This window comes from Anopheles marshallii, chromosome X, assembly GCF_943734725.1.
Source record: "Anopheles marshallii chromosome X, idAnoMarsDA_429_01, whole genome shotgun sequence".
Lineage (NCBI taxonomy): Eukaryota > Metazoa > Arthropoda > Insecta > Diptera > Culicidae > Anopheles > Anopheles marshallii.
This window is the reverse complement of record NC_071325.1, coordinates 13751308-13772657: the sequence shown is the minus strand read 5'-3', so window position 1 is coordinate 13772657 and position 21350 is coordinate 13751308. Positions and strand designations below refer to the sequence as shown.

General features: G+C 51.3%; 2 protein-coding genes across 2 annotated transcripts in view; one reads left to right on the top strand and one right to left on the bottom strand.

The window, feature by feature from the left end:
* LOC128708098 (uncharacterized) overlaps positions 1–16879 on the top strand; it is a 28086-nt gene extending 11207 nt beyond the window's left edge. The window contains exons 3-4 of the mRNA XM_053803095.1: positions 14936–15215; positions 15300–16879. Coding sequence (XP_053659070.1) covers positions 14936–15215; positions 15300–16879 — 1860 coding nt within the window. The remainder of the gene's footprint in view (positions 1–14935; positions 15216–15299) is intronic.
* On the bottom strand, positions 5002–14157 carry LOC128707989 (mucin-19-like). Its single transcript, XM_053802982.1, has 8 exons — positions 14094–14157; positions 13934–13966; positions 13706–13858; positions 13403–13620; positions 13084–13335; positions 12848–13000; positions 12447–12786; positions 5002–8924 (listed from the first exon to the last, which is right to left on the bottom strand). Exons 1-8 carry the CDS (start codon positions 14155–14157, stop codon positions 5002–5004), a joined length of 5136 nt encoding a protein of 1711 aa, XP_053658957.1.
* Positions 16880–21350: the final 4471 nt, after the last annotated feature.

Below are 21350 nucleotides of genomic sequence, written 5' to 3'. Positions count from 1 at the left end.
AGCAGCAGTTGTGGCACCAGCAGCCGTTGTGGCTCCAGCAGCAGTCGTGGCTCCAGCAGCAGTTGTGGCTCCAGCAGCAGTCGTAGCTCCAGCAGCAGTCGTGGCTCCAGCAGCAGTTGTGGCTCCAGCAGCCGTTGTGGCTCCAGCAGCAGTTGTGGCTCCAGCAGCAGTCGTAGCTCCAGCAGCAGTTGTGGCACCAGCAGCCGTTGTGGCTCCAGCAGCAGTCGTGGCTCCAGCAGCAGTTGTGGCTCCAGCAGCAGTTGTAGCCCCTGCAGCAGTCGTGGCTCCAGCAGCAGTTGTCGCTCCAGCAGCAGTTGTGGCTCCTGCTGCAGTTGTGGCTCCTGCAGCAGTTGTGGCTCCTGCAGCAGTTGTCGCACCTGCAGCAGTTGTGGCTCCAGCAGCGGTTGTGGCAGCAGCAGTTGTCGCACCTGCAGCAGTTGTGGCTCCAGCAGCGGTTGTGGCAGCAGCAGTTGTGGCAGCAGCAGTAGTAGCAGCAGCCGTTGTGGCAGCAGCCGTTGTGGCAGCAGCAGTTGTGGCAGCAGCAGTTGTGGCAGCAGCAGTAGTAGCAGCAGCAGTTGTGGCAGCAGCAGTAGTAGCAGCAACCGTTGTGGCAGCAGCCGTTGTGGCAGCAGCCGTTGTGGCAGCAGCAGTTGTGGCAGCAGCAGTAGTAGCAGCAACAGTTGTGGCAGCAACGGTAGTTGCTGGCGGTGGTGCTGGGAAAGTGATTGGAATGCCACAAGTCGCTGTTTCTGCTGCTGGATAAGCAGCTGAAGTGGGAGGGGTTGGCGCTAGGACACTTGTAGCTTGGCGAAGCATTTCTGCATTTGTACTACCAGCTTGATCTAGTGAATATACAGCAATTCCTCCCATGTTTGTAGCTGTAACAAAATTTAATTTATCTACAAGCGCGGCGGGAGAGTTATACACGTAAAACGCATTTGAGCTATAGGCAAATCCTTCGCCACTCTGAGGAGTTCCGACGGTATTTGTTGAAGCAAACAGCAATGCCTAGTTTAGAACAAATAGAAATGAATGTAAGTTAAAAGATTATTAATTTGATCATCTTTGAAGGACTATTTTCATTAATGTAACAATACTTACATTACAATATGTATCCAGTGCAGGAGCTGTTGAAGCAGCAGCATTAAATTGAGTTGCACCTGTTACAGTATATTTAAAACTGTACATAGGCAAACTGATTATAATGGTGCCAGGTACAAATCCCTTTAGCACCCATCTAAAAACGTTGTTATACTGAAAAAAAACGTGTAAGAATGAACGTATTTACAAACTTCAACATCATAACAGTAATTGTGCTTCACAGCCTAATTAACCAAGCACTTACGATGGTTTTTAATTCGTCATTAAATGGAGCAGCCATTGCAAATAGCGGACTTATGGGATGAGTATTTGCTACCGCAGTATACATATCTTCATGGGTTTTGATCACGTTGAATGGTAAGGTGGGAAGAGTTGGATTGAAATAAAAATCTGCTTGCGTACTCGCATCCCATGGTAAAGCTGTAATCAACTTGAGGCTTTTTGCGGTAAGCGCGGTTTTCAGTTCCGCCACAAATGATGCATATCCATTCTGCAAATGAAACACATAACTATTTTACCCTTGGGATCTTTTTTCACTCATCTTACAAATACTTACGGAGTAGGCACTATTTATTCCGGCAAAATCCAAGTACACGCCTATCATTTCCGGATATTCTTGCACCTTAGCTACCAGTAGACTGATGAACGATGTACGCGTGGCTGCAGTGTTCAACCACACAATGTTTCCTGCGGTTATACTTCCCACCACACCCATATACATCTCCACGTATGGGTATGTTGTTTTTCGAGTTACAAACTTCTTGATACCGCCTGTAATAAAACAAACGATACAGCACATTGGGCTGCCACAAATATTAGCAAACTGTCATGGGTATGGACATTTCAGTGGAAAGCTGGGTAATTGTCACCTAAAAGATTATCAGAATCGTTTGCGGGGTTGATTAGCCCTACGTTGCCTCTAGAAGTCGGCATAATGGCAAGGTAGACTCCGTGCGAACAAAAGCCTATCGATGTGGCCGTACTGTAGTCGGAAGATTGTGCAAAGCATATTCGCGACTCTACAAAATGGAGAATAAAACACGAACTGTAAGTCACGAACTGTGCGCCATAATTGTCGTTCTATGAAGCAAACATCCAACTTACTTTGTGCTTTTATCTCTGATGCGAAGGCTATGACGGGGAAGTAAATAAGTGGTGTTGTAGGTTACACTGTTTCTACACGCACGTCACATTCGAAACACGTCACTCTACTTACCTAACACCAGGCCTGCTAGCAATAAACTTGTCCACAATCTTCGTCCCATTTTTCTGACCACTGAAGCGGTGTGAACCACTCACTACAATAATTTCAACTGGTTTCCTGTTTGACGGCCAAGAACTATATATACATCCTAAGGATAACGATCCCATACACCCAATTTCCGTGCGTCTGTCTATTGAAACAGTTGCTAGATTTACAGTGTCTCTAACGTGCTTCAAAGAAAATGGTGTGTGGAAGATACCGCGGAATATGGTTTTGCAATTGTGTACTCAAATGTTTCTTTCTAGCTCGTTCAAATTACGTCGAATTCGTCGAAGGCCTTATATCGATGTACATACTACATTGAACTGTTAACACGTACCACTTTTAGCTTACGTATGAAGTATGTGAAGCGTACAGTATTTGATACCCTTCTGCAGGAAAGCATTCTATTCTAGGGATAAACGTTGTGACCTTGTATACTACAAGCAAATATTAACAAACACTAATTCTATAGCAACTTTCTTTCTTTTGCTGTCGTTTTTTTGCTGATTTCATCCAAAAGTAGCAAGATGTACACCTCATACTACGCTAGGAATTGTCATATCAAATAACGAAAATCCAATTTACGATTTGATTGTTAACCGAACCTTGCAGTTGGTCTAAATGATGTCTGAAGTTCAGAAGTCTCTTCAAATCTCTTTCAACTTATCTGAACCTAGAGGGTGGTCAAAGTGAAGTCTGAAGTTCAGAAATAACAAGTATTTAAATCTCTTTTCTCAGGTAATTCAAAAGTGGAAATTCAAAAATAACGTTCTTGTTATCCAACAACTTGAGGGAACATGTACAATTCGTTCCTTTATTCTTACATATGTAAACAACAAGCCATTCCTTAGATTTTCAACAACTTAGAGCACTAAAAGTACTAATTATATCTCTTTATACTTTAAACTGGCGTTCTGGTGGTGTAGTCGGAACTGGCCTTTCGAACGACAGAACCGGTACTAAATCCCAAGTACTATTCTCGACCTCTCAACAGTCTAGAACTTTGACGTTGTAGTGCCACAAAGACGAAAAACTTCAAACAACATTTGTGTAACTGCTAAAACAAGCATCGGTTTGTAGTCACTTGTATTTTTCACTGGTTGATTGTGTGTAGGATATTTGATTGAACGAAACGTTAATAATGACTTGATAGCGCCTAAAACTGCGACCATTTTGAATCATAAAGCTGAAATATTGTAACGACTCATTAACACCTTATACCAGACACGAAATTACTTCATATCTCAATCGCATGTCGGGTGCCACTGATTGTAACCAACTTATCCAAAATTGAATGAATTTGTTCAAGTGCACCCCAGCGTAGCGCTAACACAACTGCGTAAATAATACCGAAGCCACTGTTGTGGACCAAACACTGAAAAAGCATTTCACAGAATCTCAAAGCAGTGTGGTAGATCTGACACATTCAGTAAATCCGATCGAAACGTTAACTCATTTATTATTTGCCATGCCGTAGGACCACGGGCGATGAGGATTTCCTTAGTTCTCAAAACTTCATGCTCTCATGAGCGTTGATCATGAACGAGACCCACCATGGCTTTAACAGGTGTAACTTGGTGAGCAACCACTATGTTCTCCTCAAAAGTCTGAAGGAAGCGACAAGTGATCAACAAGTAGTCATCAGACTCAGCTAAGAGGAAAAATATTCACCATCGATGGAGATAATCTGGGACCTATTGCACGATGTGATCAAATTCTCTACACACTTGTCAACACCAAACTGCCAAAGAGTGACAGTTTCTTGATCTGAAAGCCAGGATAATTCTTGATACATTTTTTGAAAAAAAATGAGTGACTGAGAATGTTTGTGACAAAAAGGTCGATTTTCTGTGAAAAATTGTCTTGATCGGATGTCAAAAATGGAAGATTCGTATAATAACTTCTGTTTGAGTTGCCTGTTTGAAAAACAAGCTTTGACGAAATGCAAGCTTTCAAACACACTGTCAAGAAATTGTATTCTTCAACACAAACAGAGACCCGTATTTGTCAAACTGTTTTCCGTCAGATAATTGTAACGGTAAATCTCCGAACTTGTTTGTTTTTCGCTTGCGGAGGTTTCGCTGTAGCAGGCAGTATTGTTGTTGTTGCTACTCTTGCCGATGTTGCAAAGCTAATGTGGATACTGTGTCCGTTTTAGATGGCAACAATAAGTTAACCTGATGCAATGTCAAGCTCATCGGTTTTGCGTACAACAGCAAAACATCGGACTACAGCCAGTCGCGTCAGTGACTTTTTGGTCAGCATTTAGCAGCAGATTCCGTCCAGTAAGGTCTTATTCCAACTACACGTACCTTACAAAAACGGATCTATAAAGTTAAATCAATTTCTGTCCTATGCTAGAAATCGTACGCAGCAGCCAACATATCCTTCGGCGTAAGCTCTTTTGCTTTTACCTGCGGATACTTTGGCTAAATGTCGTTGCACCGCAGCCTTATTGCACTTATACCTTATCGCAATTTATGAAATATTTCAGACATCCAACCATGAATTATATCTACCGGTACCATCAAGTAACCAAATTAATGAAAACATAACAGAAATGAAGCTAATTTTAAATTATTTCTACTTCAAATTTAATAACATAAATCATAAGATCAAGAGTAAAACAAATTTAAATATCATGAACGCCATGCTCAAACTACTACACCACAGCTGCTCCCGGATGCGATGTACAAAGTGATTTCGGAGAACGAATTACAAAAATTGCCTACTAGACCACCGTATTGACCCTTCACAGTAATTCCACAAATAACTTCTGGAGCCGCAGTTGTAGTTCCTCCTGCAGCAGTCGTTGCACCACCAGCAGCAGTTGTGGCTCCTCCAGCAGCAGTTGTGGCTCCTCCAACAGCAGTTGTGGCTCCTCCAGCAGCAGTTGTGGCTCCTCCAGCAGCAGTTGTGGCTCCTCCGGCAGCAGTTGTGGCTCCTCCAGCTGCAGTTGTAGCTCCTCCAGCAGCAGTTGTGGCTCCTCCTGCAGCAGTTGTGGCTCCTCCTGCAGCAGTTGTAGCTCCTCCGGCAGCAGTTGTAGCTCCTCCAGCAGCAGTTGTAGCTCCTCCAGCAGCAGTTGTGGCTCCTCCGGCAGCAGTTGTGGCTCCTCCAGCAGCAGTTGTGGCTCCTCCAGCAGCTGTTGTGGCTCCTCCAGCAGCAGTTGTGGCTCCTCCAGCAGCAGTTGTGGCTCCTCCAGCAGCAGTTGTGGCTCCTCCTGCAGCAGTTGTGGCTCCTCCAGCAGCAGTTGTGGCTCCTCCTGCAGCAGTTGTGGCTCCTCCTGCAGCAGTTGTGGCTCCTCCTGCTGCGGTTGTGGCTCCTCCGGCAGCAGTTGTGGCTCCTCCAGCAGCAGTTGTGGCTCCTCCAGCAGCAGTTGTGGCTCCTCCAGCAGCAGTTGTGGCTCCTCCTGCAGCAGTTGTGGCTCCTCCAGCAGCAGTTGTGGCTCCTCCAGCAGCAGTTGTGGCTCCTCCAGCAGCAGTTGTGGCTCCTCCAGCAGCAGTCGTGGCTCCTCCAGCAGCAGTTGTGGCTCCTCCAGCAGCAGTTGTGGCTCCTCCTGCAGCAGTTGTAGCTCCTCCAGCAGCAGTTGTGGCTTCTCCTGCTGCAGTTGTGGCTCCACCTGCAGCAGTTGTGGCTCCTCCAGCTGCAGTTGTGGCTCCTCCAGCAGCAGTTGTGGCTCCTCCTGCAGCAGTTGTGGCTCCTCCTGCAGCAGTCGTGGCTCCTCCAGCAGCAGTTGTGGCTCCTCCAGCTGCAGTTGTGGCTCCTCCAGCTGCAGTTGTGGCTCCTCCTGCAGCAGTTGTGGCTCCTCCGGCAGCAGTTGTAGCTCCTCCGGCAGCAGTTGTAGCTCCTCCTGCAGCAGTTGTGGCTCCTCCGGCAGCAGTTGTGGCTCCTCCGGCAGCAGTTGTGGCTCCTCCAGCTGCAGTTGTAGCTCCTCCAGCAGCAGTTGTGGCTCCTCCAGCTGCAGTTGTGGCTCCTCCAGCTGCAGTTGTGGCTCCTCCAGCAGCAGTTGTGGCTCCTCCTGCAGCAGTTGTGGCTCCTCCGGCAGCAGTTGTGGCTCCTCCAGCAGCAGTCGTGGCTCCTCCAGCAGCAGTCGTGGCTCCTCCTGCTGCGGTTGTGGCTCCTCCAGCAGCAGTTGTAGCTCCTCCAGCAGCCGTCGTGGCTCCTCCAGCAGCAGTTGTGGCTCCTCCTGCAGCAGTTGTGGCTCCTCCAGCAGCAGTTGTGGCTCCTCCGGCAGCTGTCGTGGCTCCTCCAGCAGCAGTTGTAGCTCCTCCAGCAGCAGTTGTGGCTCCTCCAGCTGCAGTTGTAGCTCCTCCTGCAGCAGTTGTGGCTCCTCCGGCAGCAGTTGTGGCTCCTCCAGCAGCAGTTGTGGCTCCTCCAGCAGCAGTTGTGGCTCCTCCAGCAGCAGTTGTGGCTCCTCCAGCAGCAGTTGTGGCTCCTCCGGCAGCTGTCGTGGCTCCTCCAGCAGCAGTTGTAGCTCCTCCAGCAGCAGTTGTGGCTCCTCCAGCTGCGGTTGTGGCTCCTCCAGCTGCAGTTGTGGCTCCTCCAGCTGCAGTTGTAGCTCCTCCTGCAGCAGTTGTGGCTCCTCCGGCAGCAGTTGTAGCTCCTCCAGCAGCAGTTGTGGCTCCTCCTGCAGCAGTTGTGGCTCCTCCGGCAGCAGTTGTGGCTCCTCCAGCAGCAGTTGTGGCTCCTCCAGCTGCAGTTGTAGCTCCTCCAGCAGCAGTTGTGGCTCCTCCAGCTGCAGTTGTAGCTCCTCCAGCAGCAGTTGTGGCTCCTCCTGCAGCAGTTGTGGCTCCTCCAGCAGCAGTTGTGGCTCCTCCAGCAGCAGTCGTGGCTCCTCCAGCAGCAGTCGTGGCTCCTCCTGCTGCGGTTGTGGCTCCTCCAGCTGCAGTTGTAGCTCCTCCAGCAGCCGTCGTGGCTCCTCCAGCAGCAGTTGTGGCTCCTCCAGCAGCAGTTGTGGCTCCTCCAGCAGCAGTTGTGGCTCCTCCGGCAGCAGTCGTGGCTCCTCCAGCAGCAGTTGTAGCTCCTCCAGCAGCAGTTGTGGCTCCTCCAGCTGCAGTTGTGGCTCCTCCAGCAGCAGTTGTGGCTCCTCCTGCAGCAGTTGTGGCTCCTCCAGCAGCAGTTGTGGCTCCTCCAGCAGCAGTTGTGGCTCCTCCAGCAGCAGTTGTGGCTCCTCCAGCTGCAGTTGTGGCTCCTCCGGCAGCAGTTGTAGCTCCTCCAGCAGCAGTTGTAGCTCCTCCGGCAGCCGTTGTGGCTCCTCCTGCAGCAGTTGTGGCTCCTCCAGCAGCAGTTGTGGCTCCTCCGGCAGCAGTTGTGGCTCCTCCTGCAGCTGTCGTGGCTCCTCCAGCAGCAGTTGTGGCTCCTCCTGCAGCAGTTGTGGCTCCTCCAGCTGCAGTTGTAGCTCCTCCAGCAGCAGTTGTAGCTCCTCCGGCAGCCGTTGTGGCTCCTCCTGCAGCAGTCGTGGCTCCTCCAGCAGCAGTTGTAGCTCCTCCGGCAGCCGTTGTGGCTCCTCCTGCAGCAGTCGTGGCTCCTCCAGCAGCAGTTGTGGCTCCTCCAGCAGCAGTTGTGGCTCCTCCAGCTGCAGTTGTGGCTCCTCCAGCAGCAGTCGTGGCTCCTCCAGCAGCAGTTGTAGCTCCTCCAGCAGCAGTTGTGGCTCCTCCAGCAGCAGTTGTGGCTCCTCCGGCAGCAGTTGTGGCTCCTCCGGCAGCAGTTGTGGCTCCTCCAGCTGCAGTTGTAGCTCCTCCAGCAGCAGTTGTGGCTCCTCCAGCTGCAGTTGTGGCTCCTCCTGCAGCAGTTGTGGCTCCTCCAGCAGCAGTTGTGGCTCCTCCAGCAGCAGTTGTGGCTCCTCCGGCAGCAGTTGTGGCTCCTCCGGCAGCAGTTGTGGCTCCTCCAGCTGCAGTTGTGGCTCCTCCGGCAGCAGTTGTGGCTCCTCCTGCAGCAGTTGTGGCTCCTCCAGCAGCAGTTGTTGCTCCTCCAGCAGCAGTTGTGGCTCCTCCAGCTGCAGTTGTAGCTCCTCCAGCAGCAGTTGTAGCTCCTCCAGCAGCAGTTGTGGCTCCTCCAGCAGCAGTTGTGGCTCCTCCAGCAGCAGTTGTGGCTCCTCCGGCAGCAGTTGTGGCTCCACCTGCAGCAGTCGTGGCTCCTCCTGCAGCAGTTGTGGCTCCTCCAGCTGCAGTTGTGGCTCCTCCAGCTGCAGTTGTGGCTCCTCCTGCAGCAGTTGTGGCTCCTCCAGCAGCAGTTGTGGCTCCTCCAGCTGCAGTTGTGGCTCCTCCGGCAGCAGTTGTGGCTCCTCCTGCAACTGTCGTGGCTCCTCCTGCAGCAGTTGTGGCTCCTCCTGCTGCAGTTGTGGCTCCTCCGGCTGCAGTTGTGGCTCCTCCAGCAGCAGTTGTGGCTCCTCCTGCAGCAGTTGTGGCTCCTCCAGCTGCAGTTGTGGCTCCTCCTGCAGCAGTTGTGGCTCCTCCAGCAGCAGTTGTGGCTCCTCCAGCAGCAGTTGTTGCTCCTCCTGCAGCAGTTGTGGCTCCTCCAGCTGCAGTTGTGGCTCCTCCGGCAGCAGTTGTGGCTCCTCCAGCAGCAGTTGTGGCTCCTCCAGCAGCAGTTGTGGCTCCTCCAGCAGCAGTTGTGGCTCCTCCAGCAGCAGTTGTGGCTCCTCCAGCTGCAGTTGTGGCTCCTCCAGCAGCAGTTGTAGCTCCTCCAGCAGCAGTTGTGGCTCCTCCAGCAGCAGTTGTGGCTCCTCCTGCTGCGGTTGTGGCTCCTCCAGCAGCAGTTGTGGCTCCTCCGGCTGCAGTTGTGGCTCCTCCAGCTGCAGTTGTGGCTCCTCCGGCAGCAGTTGTGGCTCCTCCAGCAGCAGTTGTGGCTCCTCCAGCTGCGGTTGTGGCTCCTCCGGCAGCAGTTGTAGCTCCTCCAGCTGCAGTTGTGGCTCCTCCAGCTGCAGTTGTGGCTCCTCCGGCAGCAGTTGTGGCTCCTCCTGCAGCAGTTGTGGCTCCTCCTGCTGCAGTTGTGGCTCCTCCGGCAGCAGTTGTGGCTCCTCCAGCAGCAGTTGTGGCTCCTCCGGCAGCAGTTGTGGCTCCTCCAGCTGCAGTTGTGGCTCCTCCAGCAGCAGTTGTGGCTCCTCCGGCAGCAGTTGTGGCTCCTCCAGCTGCAGTTGTGGCTCCTCCAGCAGCAGTTGTGGCTCCTCCTGCTGCGGTTGTGGCTCCTCCGGCAGCAGTTGTAGCTCCTCCAGCTGCAGTTGTGGCTCCTCCAGCAGCAGTTGTGGCTCCTCCTGCAGCAGTTGTGGCTCCTCCGGCAGCAGTCGTGGCTCCTCCAGCAGCAGTTGTGGCTCCTCCTTTAGCAGTTGTGGCTCCTCCGGCAGCAGTTGTGGCTCCTCCTGCAGCTGTCGTGGCTCCTCCGGCAGCAGTTGTGGCTCCTCCAGCAGCAGTTGTGGCTCCTCCAGCAGCAGTTGTGGCTCCTCCAGCAGCAGTTGTGGCTCCTCCGGCAGCAGTTGTGGCTCCTCCGGCAGCAGTTGTGGCTCCTCCAGCAGCAGTTGTGGCTCCTCCAGCTGCAGTTGTAGCTCCTCCTGCAGCAGTTGTGGCTCCTCCAGCAGCCGTTGTGGCTCCTCCAGCAGCAGTTGTGGCTCCTCCAGCAGCAGTTGTGGCTCCTCCAGCAGCAGTTGTGGCTCCTCCAGCAGCAGTTGTGGCTCCTCCAGCTGCAGTTGTGGCTCCTCCTGCAGCTGTCGTGGCTCCTCCGGCAGCAGTTGTGGCTCCTCCAGCAGCAGTTGTGGCTCCTCCAGCAGCAGTTGTGGCTCCTCCAGCAGCAGTTGTGGCTCCTCCGGCAGCAGTTGTGGCTCCTCCGGCAGCAGTTGTGGCTCCTCCGGCAGCAGTTGTGGCTCCTCCAGCAGCAGTTGTGGCTCCTCCAGCTGCAGTTGTAGCTCCTCCAGCAGCAGTTGTGGCTCCTCCGGCAGCAGTTGTGGCTCCTCCGGCAGCAGTTGTGGCTCCTCCGGCAGCAGTTGTGGCTCCTCCAGCAGCAGTTGTGGCTCCTCCAGCTGCAGTTGTAGCTCCTCCTGCAGCAGTTGTGGCTCCTCCTGCAGCAGTTGTGGCTCCTCCAGCAGCAGTTGTGGCTCCTCCAGCAGCAGTTGTGGCTCCTCCAGCAGCAGTTGTGGCTCCTCCAGCTGCAGTTGTAGCTCCTCCTGCAGCAGTTGTGGCTCCTCCTGCAGCAGTTGTGGCTCCTCCTGCAGCTGTCGTGGCTCCTCCAGCAGCAGTTGTGGCTCCTCCAGCAGCAGTTGTGGCTCCTCCAGCAGCAGTTGTGGCTCCTCCAGCTGCAGTTGTGGCTCCTCCAACAGCAGTCGTGGCTCCTCCTGCTGCGGTTGTGGCTCCTCCTGCAGCAGTTGTGGCTCCTCCAGCAGCAGTTGTGGCTCCTCCAGCAGCAGTTGTGGCTCCTCCAGCTGCAGTTGTGGCTCCTCCAGCAGCAGTCGTGGCTCCTCCTGCTGCGGTTGTGGCTCCTCCAGCAGCAGTTGTGGCTCCTCCAGCAGCAGTTGTGGCTCCTCCAGCAGCAGTTGTTGCTCCTCCGGCAGCAGTTGTGGCTCCTCCAGCAGCAGTTGTAGCTCCTCCAGCAGCAGTTGTAGCTCCTCCAGCAGCAGTTGTGGCTCCTCCTGCTGCAGTTGTGGCTCCTCCAGCAGCAGTTGTGGCTCCTCCAGCAGCAGTTGTGGCTCCTCCTGCAGCAGTTGTGGCTCCTCCAGCAGCAGTTGTAGCTCCTCCAGCAGCAGTTGTGGCTCCTCCAGCAGCAGTTGTGGCTCCTCCTGCAACTGTCGTGGCTCCTCCAGCAGCAGTTGTAGCTCCTCCAGCTGCAGTTGTGGCTCCTCCGGCAGCAGTTGTGGCTCCTCCAGCAGCAGTTGTGGCTCCTCCAGCAGCAGTTGTGGCTCCTCCTGCAGCTGTTGTGGCTCCTCCAGCTGCAGTTGTGGCTCCTCCAGCTGCAGTTGTGGCTCCTCCTGCAGCAGTTGTGGCTCCTCCAGCAGCAGTTGTGGCTCCTCCTGCAGCAGTTGTAGCTCCTCCGGCAGCAGTTGTAGCTCCTCCAGCAGCAGTTGTGGCTCCTCCAGCAGCAGTTGTGGCTCCTCCAGCAGCAGTTGTGGCTCCTCCAGCAGCAGTTGTGGCTCCTCCAGCTGCAGTTGTGGCTCCTCCAGCAGCAGTCGTGGCTCCTCCAGCTGCGGTTGTGGCTCCTCCTGCAGCAGTTGTGGCTCCTCCAGCAGCAGTTGTGGCTCCTCCAGCAGCAGTTGTGGCTCCTCCAGCTGCAGTTGTAGCTCCTCCAGCAGCAGTTGTAGCTCCTCCAGCAGCAGTCGTGGCTCCTCCTGCTGCAGTTGTGGCTCCTCCAGCAGCAGTTGTGGCTCCTCCTGCAGCAGTTGTGGCTCCTCCAGCAGCAGTTGTAGCTCCTCCAGCTGCAGTTGTGGCTCCTCCAGCAGCAGTTGTGGCTCCTCCAGCAGCAGTTGTGGCTCCTCCTGCAGCAGTTGTGGCTCCTCCAGCAGCAGTTGTGGCTCCTCCAGCAGCAGTTGTGGCTCCTCCAGCAGCAGTTGTGGCTCCTCCAGCTGCAGTTGTGGCTCCTCCAGCAGCAGTCGTGGCTCCTCCTGCTGCGGTTGTGGCTCCTCCAGCAGCAGTTGTGGCTCCTCCAGCAGCAGTTGTGGCTCCTCCAGCAGCAGTTGTGGCTCCTCCAGCTGCAGTTGTGGTTCCTCCAGCAGCAGTTGTAGCTCCTCCAGCAGCAGTTGTAGCTCCTCCAGCAGCAGTTGTAGCTCCTCCAGCAGCAGTTGTGGCTCCTCCTGCTGCAGTTGTGGCTCCTCCAGCAGCAGTTGTGGCTCCTCCTGCAGCAGTTGTGGCTCCTCCTACAGCAGTTGTGGCTCCTCCAGCAGCAGTTGTGGCTCCTCCAGCAGCAGTTGTGGCTCCTCCAGCAGCAGTTGTGGCTCCTCCTGCAGCAGTCGTGGCTCCTCCAGCTGCAGTTGTGGCTCCTCCAGCTGCAGTTGTGGCTCCTCCAGCAGCAGTTGTAGCTCCTCCAGCAGCAGTTGTGGCTCCTCCAGCAGCCGTTGTTGCACCAGCAGCAATGGTCGTATCAGGAGCAACAGTTGTAACAGCTGCTCTAGTTGTTCCACCTCCACTAATGGTGGTAACGGTAGCCTGTGTAGTGGGGTTCACAACCGTTGGGAATGTGATTGCTACACCACATGTAGGATTCGTTGCTACCGGGTATCTATATCCTGTTGGTGGTGTGGGTGCTATGATGCTTGTTACATAACGTAACAGTTCAGCATTGACGCCGGCAGTGTTCAAGTTGTATAATGCAACGCCACCCAAACTGTTTGAACGTGCAAAGTTCAATTTGATGTCGGCTGCAGCATAAGAAGTGAATACGTAGGTTAAAGTAGTGTTAGAACTAATACTTTCTCCGGCCGAATTTGTTTGAACTCCAAACTTTGAGCTAAATAGTAGAGCCTGTAAAAAAAATGACATCATGATTATGCAGTTTAAATTTAGATCGTTTGATGTCCGTTACTTCACAGTAAGATGCAAAATCTGCCCTTGCCGTTGCTGTTGCTCCGAAGGAACCGATCCCCGTGCCGGTATACGCACGTGCAAACATTGACATACCAAGGATCATGTTACTCGGGCTAAATCCTTTAATTATCCACCGAAATACATTGTTGTACTGGAATAGAGATTTATAACGCGAGATAGAATTAAGAATGGCATCAGATAATTTTTTACTTTCGTTCACTATTACAAACTTACAATTGTTTTGGCCGCATCATTAAAAGGTGCTGGTTGCATGCTGAAAAGTGGATTTAGTGCATGGACGACAGTAGCTAAATATTCAAATATGTCATCATACGTTCGGACAACGTTAAAAGCAAGCTTCGGTAGCGTCGGATTATAGTAGATATCACCGTAACGAGTCGCATCCCAAGGCAGGGCAGAAGCCAACTTGATTGAGGATGCTCCGGCTGCTACCAGCAATTCTGCCATAAACAAGGAATAGCTACCCTAAAACGATTAAATACAACACAGTGGTAATGGATCGTTCGCGAAGTGCAAATCGTTGCATTCGTACCGCCTGCGACGTGTTGAGTATGCTAAAATCGATGAAAATTCCCACACAGTTCGGGTAGGTTTTTATGAACGCAATCAGCGCCTTTATAAAATTTGCTCTAACCGTTGTGTTTGAGAGCATGTTAGCTAGTGGTGCTTCAGTCCCGGCACCAACAACCGATAAATACGGCTCGAGGTACGGATAAGCCTGTCTTCGGTTACAGAAGGTAGGTATCAGACCTGCAGACGGTAGATAGTGGACGGATGTTGTGAGTATTGATGTCGAAAGCATACCGAGCTGGTAACGTTCGCCATAGGTACTCACTGCGCACAGTTGCGGAAGGTGTTGTTGCAGTGGTCACAAAAGCAATCGTACCACCCGCACCCACTTTCAACGTTTCAAGAATTGCCTGCGAGCAGAAACCGACAGCCGTTGAACCGGTGAAGTTGGCTACTGTTCCGTAGCATACTAGTGATGCTGTAAAATCGGAGTATAGGTTTATTGAAGACTGAGTTTGCCGCCAACCATTACGGTACACCGCTGGTTACTCACTCGTTTTAGAATTTCCAGACTCTACCACGATGGCTGGAAAGTATCACAAAAAGCAAAAGCATATCAGAACACACCCTCAAGTACTTTCACATACGCCGCACCGTAAGCACTGCAAATACTGGTGTCACAAGCACTCGTTGCAACCGGAACCGTAACTTACCGCTAAACGATAGTGTTAGCACCATTAGCACCGCCACCATTCCTAGGTCCACCAGGGAACGCATCCTTGCTTTGTTGCCCTGCGAAACACTGTTAGAAACTCTGCCTGCGACCAGCTGGCGAACACTATCGTTTGGCACTCGACGAATGTACACTTGATCGCGAATTAATCATCCCACCAGGACGGTGCGGAGAATGTACCCGAACCGAATCAGCTCTAGGGTTTTTATCTGCTTGTACGCACATCATCCATCCACCTGCTGACTGCATCGACCAGGCAACACACACAAGCATCATTCGCGAATATGTTCCAAATATCGAAAACAACATTTCATCCCAATTTTAGAAGGTCATACATGGCATATTCTTACGAAACACAGCAGCATTGTATGTACAGCTGCGGTACATTGGCAGAATGTACAGCGCCTTTCTGGATCAGCCTCCGTGAGAAGGTTGTCGCAATGCAATGCCACGTTCTCGCGTTCCAGATTTGCTATTCTTCTAACGTCTGGTGTTAGGGTCAGCTATCTCCCCCATGCTACTTTTGTTGTCTTCTCGTACAGCGCTCGGTAGAAATGCGTGGTACAGTTTTCGAATAAAATTCTACCTACGACCAGTGATGTACACAGCAAGGGGCAAACAATATCAGCATGCCAATGGTTGATGGTTGATGAGGTGCTTGAAAGGGGATGGAATGGATAGAGCCTTTAAAGTTTCTGGAAGAGTCTTCACAGTCAAAAGTATTACAAGAATTATTAATCTTTCTTTTTTATGCTTAATCTTTATTTCTTTCCCGTTTACTCGCATCTGACGGATGGATATCGCTACCGCACCTGGTATCAGATGACGGTGGCCGAGGATCAGGTCGAGGTTGTGAAATCGGTTAGCCCTGGGGATGACGTGACCAAGCGTGATAACGATTCGGATCAGGTTGCGCTAGAATCGGTTGACCAGGATCTGCAAGGATCGGCACCGATACAGTCCTACCCGCAACACCTACCACCACCATTGAGCCACGGTCCCGTCGGCTTAGGAGGCCCGGGTCTGGCAAAACATGGACCAGGACCGCAGCATGGACCCGTACCACACCATGGACCACCGATACCGCACGGCCCAAGCCGAGGTAAGAGCTCATCCACAAAAGTTCGTGGGAGGTAACTCCGACAGCATCGCTAACATTCTTCCTCTCGCGCCCTTACTCCGCTAGCGTCCCTAAGCCTTGGTCAACCGTTCGGACCACCACCGCCGCCACCACCCCCTCAAGCCTTACCGGTGGCACACGCTTACCATGGTCCACCACCACCACCACCGCCAGCGTCCGGTGCCCTTAAAGCGCAGGCCAGCGAGCTCAGTCCCGAAAAGCTGTACGGGCCACCGCTTGCCGGGAACGAACTCTGGTCATCGCCGCTCCAGGACATGCCGAAAATAGTCTCGCTGGACGTGAAATGTGAAAAGCAAGGCATGAAAGTGTTCGTCCAGTTCGACAAACCGTTCTTCGGCATCGTCTTCTCCAAGGGTCACTACAGCAACGTGAACTGTGTGCACCTTCCGGCCGGGCTCGGCAAAACATCCGCCTCGTTCGACATCGGCATTCACGAGTGTGGTACGGCGGGCAACACGGACAACGTGCTGTACAATGGTTACTCCGGCACGGACACGAACGCGGGCTCGTACTTTGAGAACATCATCGTGCTGCAGTACGACCCGCAGGTGCAGGAGGTTTGGGATCAGGCGCGCAAGCTGCGCTGCACCTGGCACGACCAGTACGAGAAGTCGGTCACCTTCCGGCCATTCCCGGTCGACATGCTCGACGTGATACGGGCCGACTTTGCTGGCGATAACGTTGGCTGCTGGATGCAGATCCAGGTCGGTAAGGGTCCGTGGGCGTCCGAGGTGTCCGGGCTGGTGAAGATCGGCCAAACGATGACGATGGTGCTGGCGATCAAGGACGACGACAGCAAGTTCGATATGCTGGTGCGCAACTGCATGGCGCACGACGGCAAGCGGGCGCCGATCCAGCTGGTCGATCAGCGCGGTTGCGTCACCCGCCCGAAGCTGATGTCACGCTTCACGAAGATTAAGAACTTTGGGGCGAGTGCGTCGGTGCTATCGTACGCCCACTTCCAGGCGTTCAAGTTCCCCGACTCGATGGAGGTACACTTCCAGTGCACGATCCAGATCTGTCGCTACCAGTGTCCGGACCAGTGCACCGATCCGGGTGTTCTGGACGTGCACCATCTGTCCGGTGGACCGGAACACCAGCAGTACGGACCGCCGCCTCCGCCACCACCACCCCAGTCGCTCGATGCACACGTCTTCACATCGAATCGCAAGCGGGACGACCGCCGGATCCGTCGCACGCGTGCGACCGAGCTGGAACAGAAGGAGGACGTGGGGCTGAACCGTGTGATACGCGTGGTGTCGCCCGGCGATCTTACGTTCCCGATCGGGCCCGGCTCACCAAACGACACCGATGCCGCTACGATGGTGTTCTCCGCACGCGACGAAGGCCTGATCTGCATGACCACGCCCGGCTTCACCGTCACGATCGTCGTGCTGCTGTCGATACTGCTCGCCTCCTGCATCACGTCCGCCTTTCTCTGCATACGCCTGAAACCGTTCTCGCTGTCACTGGCGAAGGAGCGTTCGGTCGCGTTCACCAACCCGCATCTGACGCCGTCCGTCTCCGGTACCGTGCTGACCAGCGGGGCTAGCTCCATCGTTGGTACGCTCAAGTCAACCAAATCGACCGCCACCAACAGCAAAACGCGCATGTTCTACACCTGAACCACCTGACTGGTCACGGGGAAATAATGCTAAGAGCAGGCGGGTGGGTGTGAATCCCCCTTCCTAATGCTGCATCCTTCCGTTCTCCGCCAACACAAGTTCATCCGCCTTTTCCCGTGCCTTCTCCGACCTTCCCGAGATGTGCTGCTGATCATGTCGAAACGAAACCTCTTTTCTCAGTCATGCACAAGTCTTACTGTAAGGTGTGCTGCACGAAACATGGACATATACCTCACTGAACTCCTTCTTAAATTCCCGCCCTATCCCGCAATGCAAAACATCCTTCAACCTGAGGAATTTTTAGACGAGGGCAGTATTTAGTTGATACATTAGTAAGAGTTAGCTTAGGCACCTTTTTAAACACGCAACACACACGAAAAAAAAAAGCTTCAATACACACGCACACACTCACATGCATAAGCGAACCACAGAAAATACAGACGAATAGCAAAATGGCCGACCAGGGAAACAAGTGCGCCCGGTTTGGTGACGTTCGAATGTTTTGGTGATTGTTTGATGGCAGCTACATTTGGAAAGGCGCGGTTATTGTACAAGCGTTTTTCGGTGCAGCCTTCACGGGTGCTAGGGATTTGGTTGCTTGCCGCAAAAAAAATATAAACAATCACACACATACTCACACAACGAACACTTTTACACCAATCGGTCCGTCGAGTCCATCGAGTGGACGATTCGATGCTGTTAGCATATTAATTTATTGAACATTATTGATTTATTGATTGATTGATTTATTTATTTATTTATTTATTTATATCCATATATGCTTCTCCACGACTGCTTACGGAAACGAAAATACATTACATAATATTTATTAAAAGTTTTCTTTAGTTGCGGTGATGCTTAGTAGCCCCGCGCCAAACGGAAGCAGAAGTGATGGGTTCCTCACTTCATCCAACTCCACACTCTACTTCTGCTTACTGTTTCGCCTTCCCGCTGCCGCAGGAGGGTGGGTGACATTTTAAAAATGTCACCTTGCCTGCTTTTTCCATTTTTTTTTTTGCTGAACGGCCTAAGAATATTGCAGTTTCAATGCTGCTCCTGTGCGCACAATGCCGAATGCCTTGCGCCCTGTTAATGAGGAAACTTTAACAGGAGTCTGCTGTTGCAGCCACCGCCATAGACGCGCACTTCAGTTAAGTCATAATAGTAAACGCATCCAAACTTACAGAGAACATACATTGATCAGGGGTTAATTTAAAGACAAAACACAGCCGCTTTCCACATATGCCTATATTGCACATATTTGGCCGTACAGTCCTATCAGCTTCTAAACACGTGCCTCAGATATCAGCTAGATGGAGTACATTAATCCACGAGAACATCAACAGAAAACGAGAGAGAAAGAGAGAGAGCGAGGGAGTTAAAGAACGGCAGAAACAGAATTTTTTTTCACACTTATCATCCATTCTACCTTACACTTCTGTCCTGCTATTTAGCCATTCCGGTGCCTCCATCTCCTCACGACCCAAGGCACAGGAGACGCTAGAAGCGAAATGCACGCAGGTACGCCATAGGCGAACCGTAGCTTTTTTTATTATTATCTTTACACGCCGCACGTACGGTCTTTACACGTTTTAACGCAAGGTATTCTGCTAAGTAAACAGCGACGCAAATGAGTAGTATGTAATGAGATTAGTAACGCGCGTTATTGCGTGCCGCCCGCCCGGGGATGCATTTGTGCCGACGACACGCACTGCGTTAGCGCTGGCAGGATCGCTGTAGTAGTAGTGTTTTAGTAGTAGTAGCGCTTAATGGTAGTCTAGCTGTGTAAAATGTATCATATTACAGGCACCGTGGAGACGTGTATGTATGTGCGCGTGCGCGCGCGTGTGTGTGTGTATGTTTTTGTATGTGTTTGTGGGACGGTGATGGCAAGTGCAGAGCTGGCACCTGCCGCTCTCCATGCAGGCCTCCGCACAGCCCACGGTGGGGGAAATGGAAACGCACGAGATTCTCTCGTGTTGCCGTTCCAGGGAGGGTATCGCATCGGTTGTCCTGCGCCGTAAATGTAGCAATTAGCGTTACTTAATTTTAAACACGTATCATAGTATAATATGAAGCAAAATAAAGATATTTATAATGGCAAATAAAAAACAAAATTCGCGTAATGTTACTGCACGGCTGTGTGCATAGTACGTTGAGTGTGAACATTGGGGAACGAACAGAGTGTGGTAAACGGATTTACCTGCACCATCATGGCGTCGCACAATCTGTGCAAACGGACCATCTCCAGTGCTTCGAACGAGTGGTTAGCAGTTTACGCAACGCTTTTCCGTCGGTGAACTAAATTCTTCTGCCATTTGCTTCGCCGCCTTCTTTTAGCGAATGAGAACCTCGAACAAGAACAGTTCACGATGTAGAAAGCTGATCCAGATGGTTGATATTTGCACACGGTAAGTAATAAGCCGAAGCGTTAGCGTGGGGAAAACACAAAAAAACCCATCCTGAATGGCGGTCTAATCAAGCCAAGGTTAGCTTGGTGCGGTTTGGCTGTTTGGCGAGCGTTTTGGGGTTTGTTTGCAACCGTTTTGAGCTCACTTGGGTGATCTGCGTGAGCGAATTTTGTTGATCATGTTGATGTAGATCATGAAGGGAGGTGAACTAGAATGCACGGGTATTACGGTTTTGAATATCGCCTACAAAATATTCCCCCTAATAATATACCGTTTACTTGTCCCTATCGTATAGCAGATGGTTTTCAACTATCATTGAGGATTCCGAAACAGTAATCAACCCCGAACACATTTACCATGTGGCAGATCCTGGAGAAGATGCAACAACTTCACTGAGTAGAGTCCACTCCTTCCAGGTCGCAGCGTGGCCAGCCACGGCAACCCACACTTTCACGCGAATGTGATAATGACAATCAAAGACGTTCGTATTTTAACACAGTATCGTTTTATTAAACAAGGTTAAAATATCACGTCGATTGTCACCGGGTTTCGTTGTTGGAGTGCCGTGCGTTGATCAAATCCTATCCGTCAAGGCCTCTCGGTCATTTCCCCTAACGATCGAAAAACCTCGTGTGCGCTGTCTCCTAGCGCCATCTATCGTCGGATCCTCTGCCGGTCGGCTGTCAATTAAATTAACCGTTAATGTATGAACAGCCAGGGTAAAACTCTACGACGCCCTTTCGGAATGGCGTCCGAAGTTTTGGAGGCTTGTACGAAATGCAATTACCAACCAAAATGCTCTTTCCAACCTTTGATATCACCAAGGCTCTTCAACTTAATCTATCGGTCTACTTCCATCTTCCATCTAAATTCAGGTATTGGTATCATTGGCGATGGAATACCTCAATTTGGATTTTAACGAGGAAACTGATGACGTGCCACCCTGCTGAAGACTCTGCTTACAAATTCCGACTTGAACAAGGAAACTTTTGAATTCGTTGTAAACTTAATCTATTTTTTTTATCAAAGGCCATTACCATAAACAACATTGATGTTCAGATACATACTAGAGTGTAGGTTGCCAAACCGGCCCTTCTGCAGTCTGAGGAAAATTCTTCATTCGAAACGATCGCGTCTAGACGATGGAAGTTATACAGTTTCGATACTCATATACGCCTCTCTGCAAGAACATGCAAAAAAGACAAACCCCTCTTAGTCACCCTCAAAAGGAAGATGCTCAGAATGGTTGTTGGACAATGTATTATCTCTAGGAGTTCTACGATAAACTCCTGTAGATTTCGTACAGTGAAGTAGACACGTTAGGCTCCAGTGCGCAGACCTTACCTTGTTCGATTCCAAGGTGAAGACATATAGATGTCTGTGAGATACTGAAATACGCTGCACAGTGTTGTACTTATTAACCATTATTTGCTTACTTAATATTTTCAAATATGTGTATTATACATAAACATGTAATAATAGCGAAAGCAAAGCAGGATTATTTTCCACCATAATCTAATAAATGAACCATACTTTAATACATTTATATATCCTTTTTGCACCATTCTGTAACGTTTCATATGTTTCGGTTTTATTTAAAACGGTTTCATTAAACTCTAACATACAAATTAACTGAACCATTAATAAGATCTGAACTCTGTTCTCGTTTCAAAGTACCGCATTCGTACAGGCCAAACCTAACCGCTAATTGTAACACATATACATCAGCGCGCAATAATTCGCTACTTCTCGATCCCTTGCGTTTGCTTGTCTTTTTCGTTTGATTTTCATATAATATCTCAGGCAAACAGCAGTTCACTAGCGCAGAATCAATAGATAGCTTCATAAGCCTCTGGCCTTGGCAGCAGAAGCCCGGTGCCACAATCCTTGGGTGGCTTCTTCGTATATAAATATTCGTTTCTCTATCTTGCTCTTTCTCTCTCTTTCGTTCTCTCTTTTCTTTCTCTTTCTATCTCTATCTCTCAGTAATTTTATAAATCCTACAGGATTAGATACGTGTTGTAATATTTTACTTATACGATAATCCACAACGGCAATAA

Coding starts and splice junctions, on each gene's coding strand:
- LOC128707989 (XM_053802982.1), bottom strand. CDS start 14,157: ATGCGTTCCCTGGTGGACCTAGGAATGGTGGCGGTGCTAATGGTGCTA. Junction 13,001..13,083: donor ATGATGCGGCCAAAACAATT/GTAAGTTTGTAA, acceptor TCTCTATTCCAG/TACAACAATGTATTTCGGTG. Junction 8,925..12,446: donor CGTTACCACCATTAGTGGAG/GTGGAACAACTA, acceptor CTGCTGCTGGAG/GAGCCACAACTGCTGCTGGA.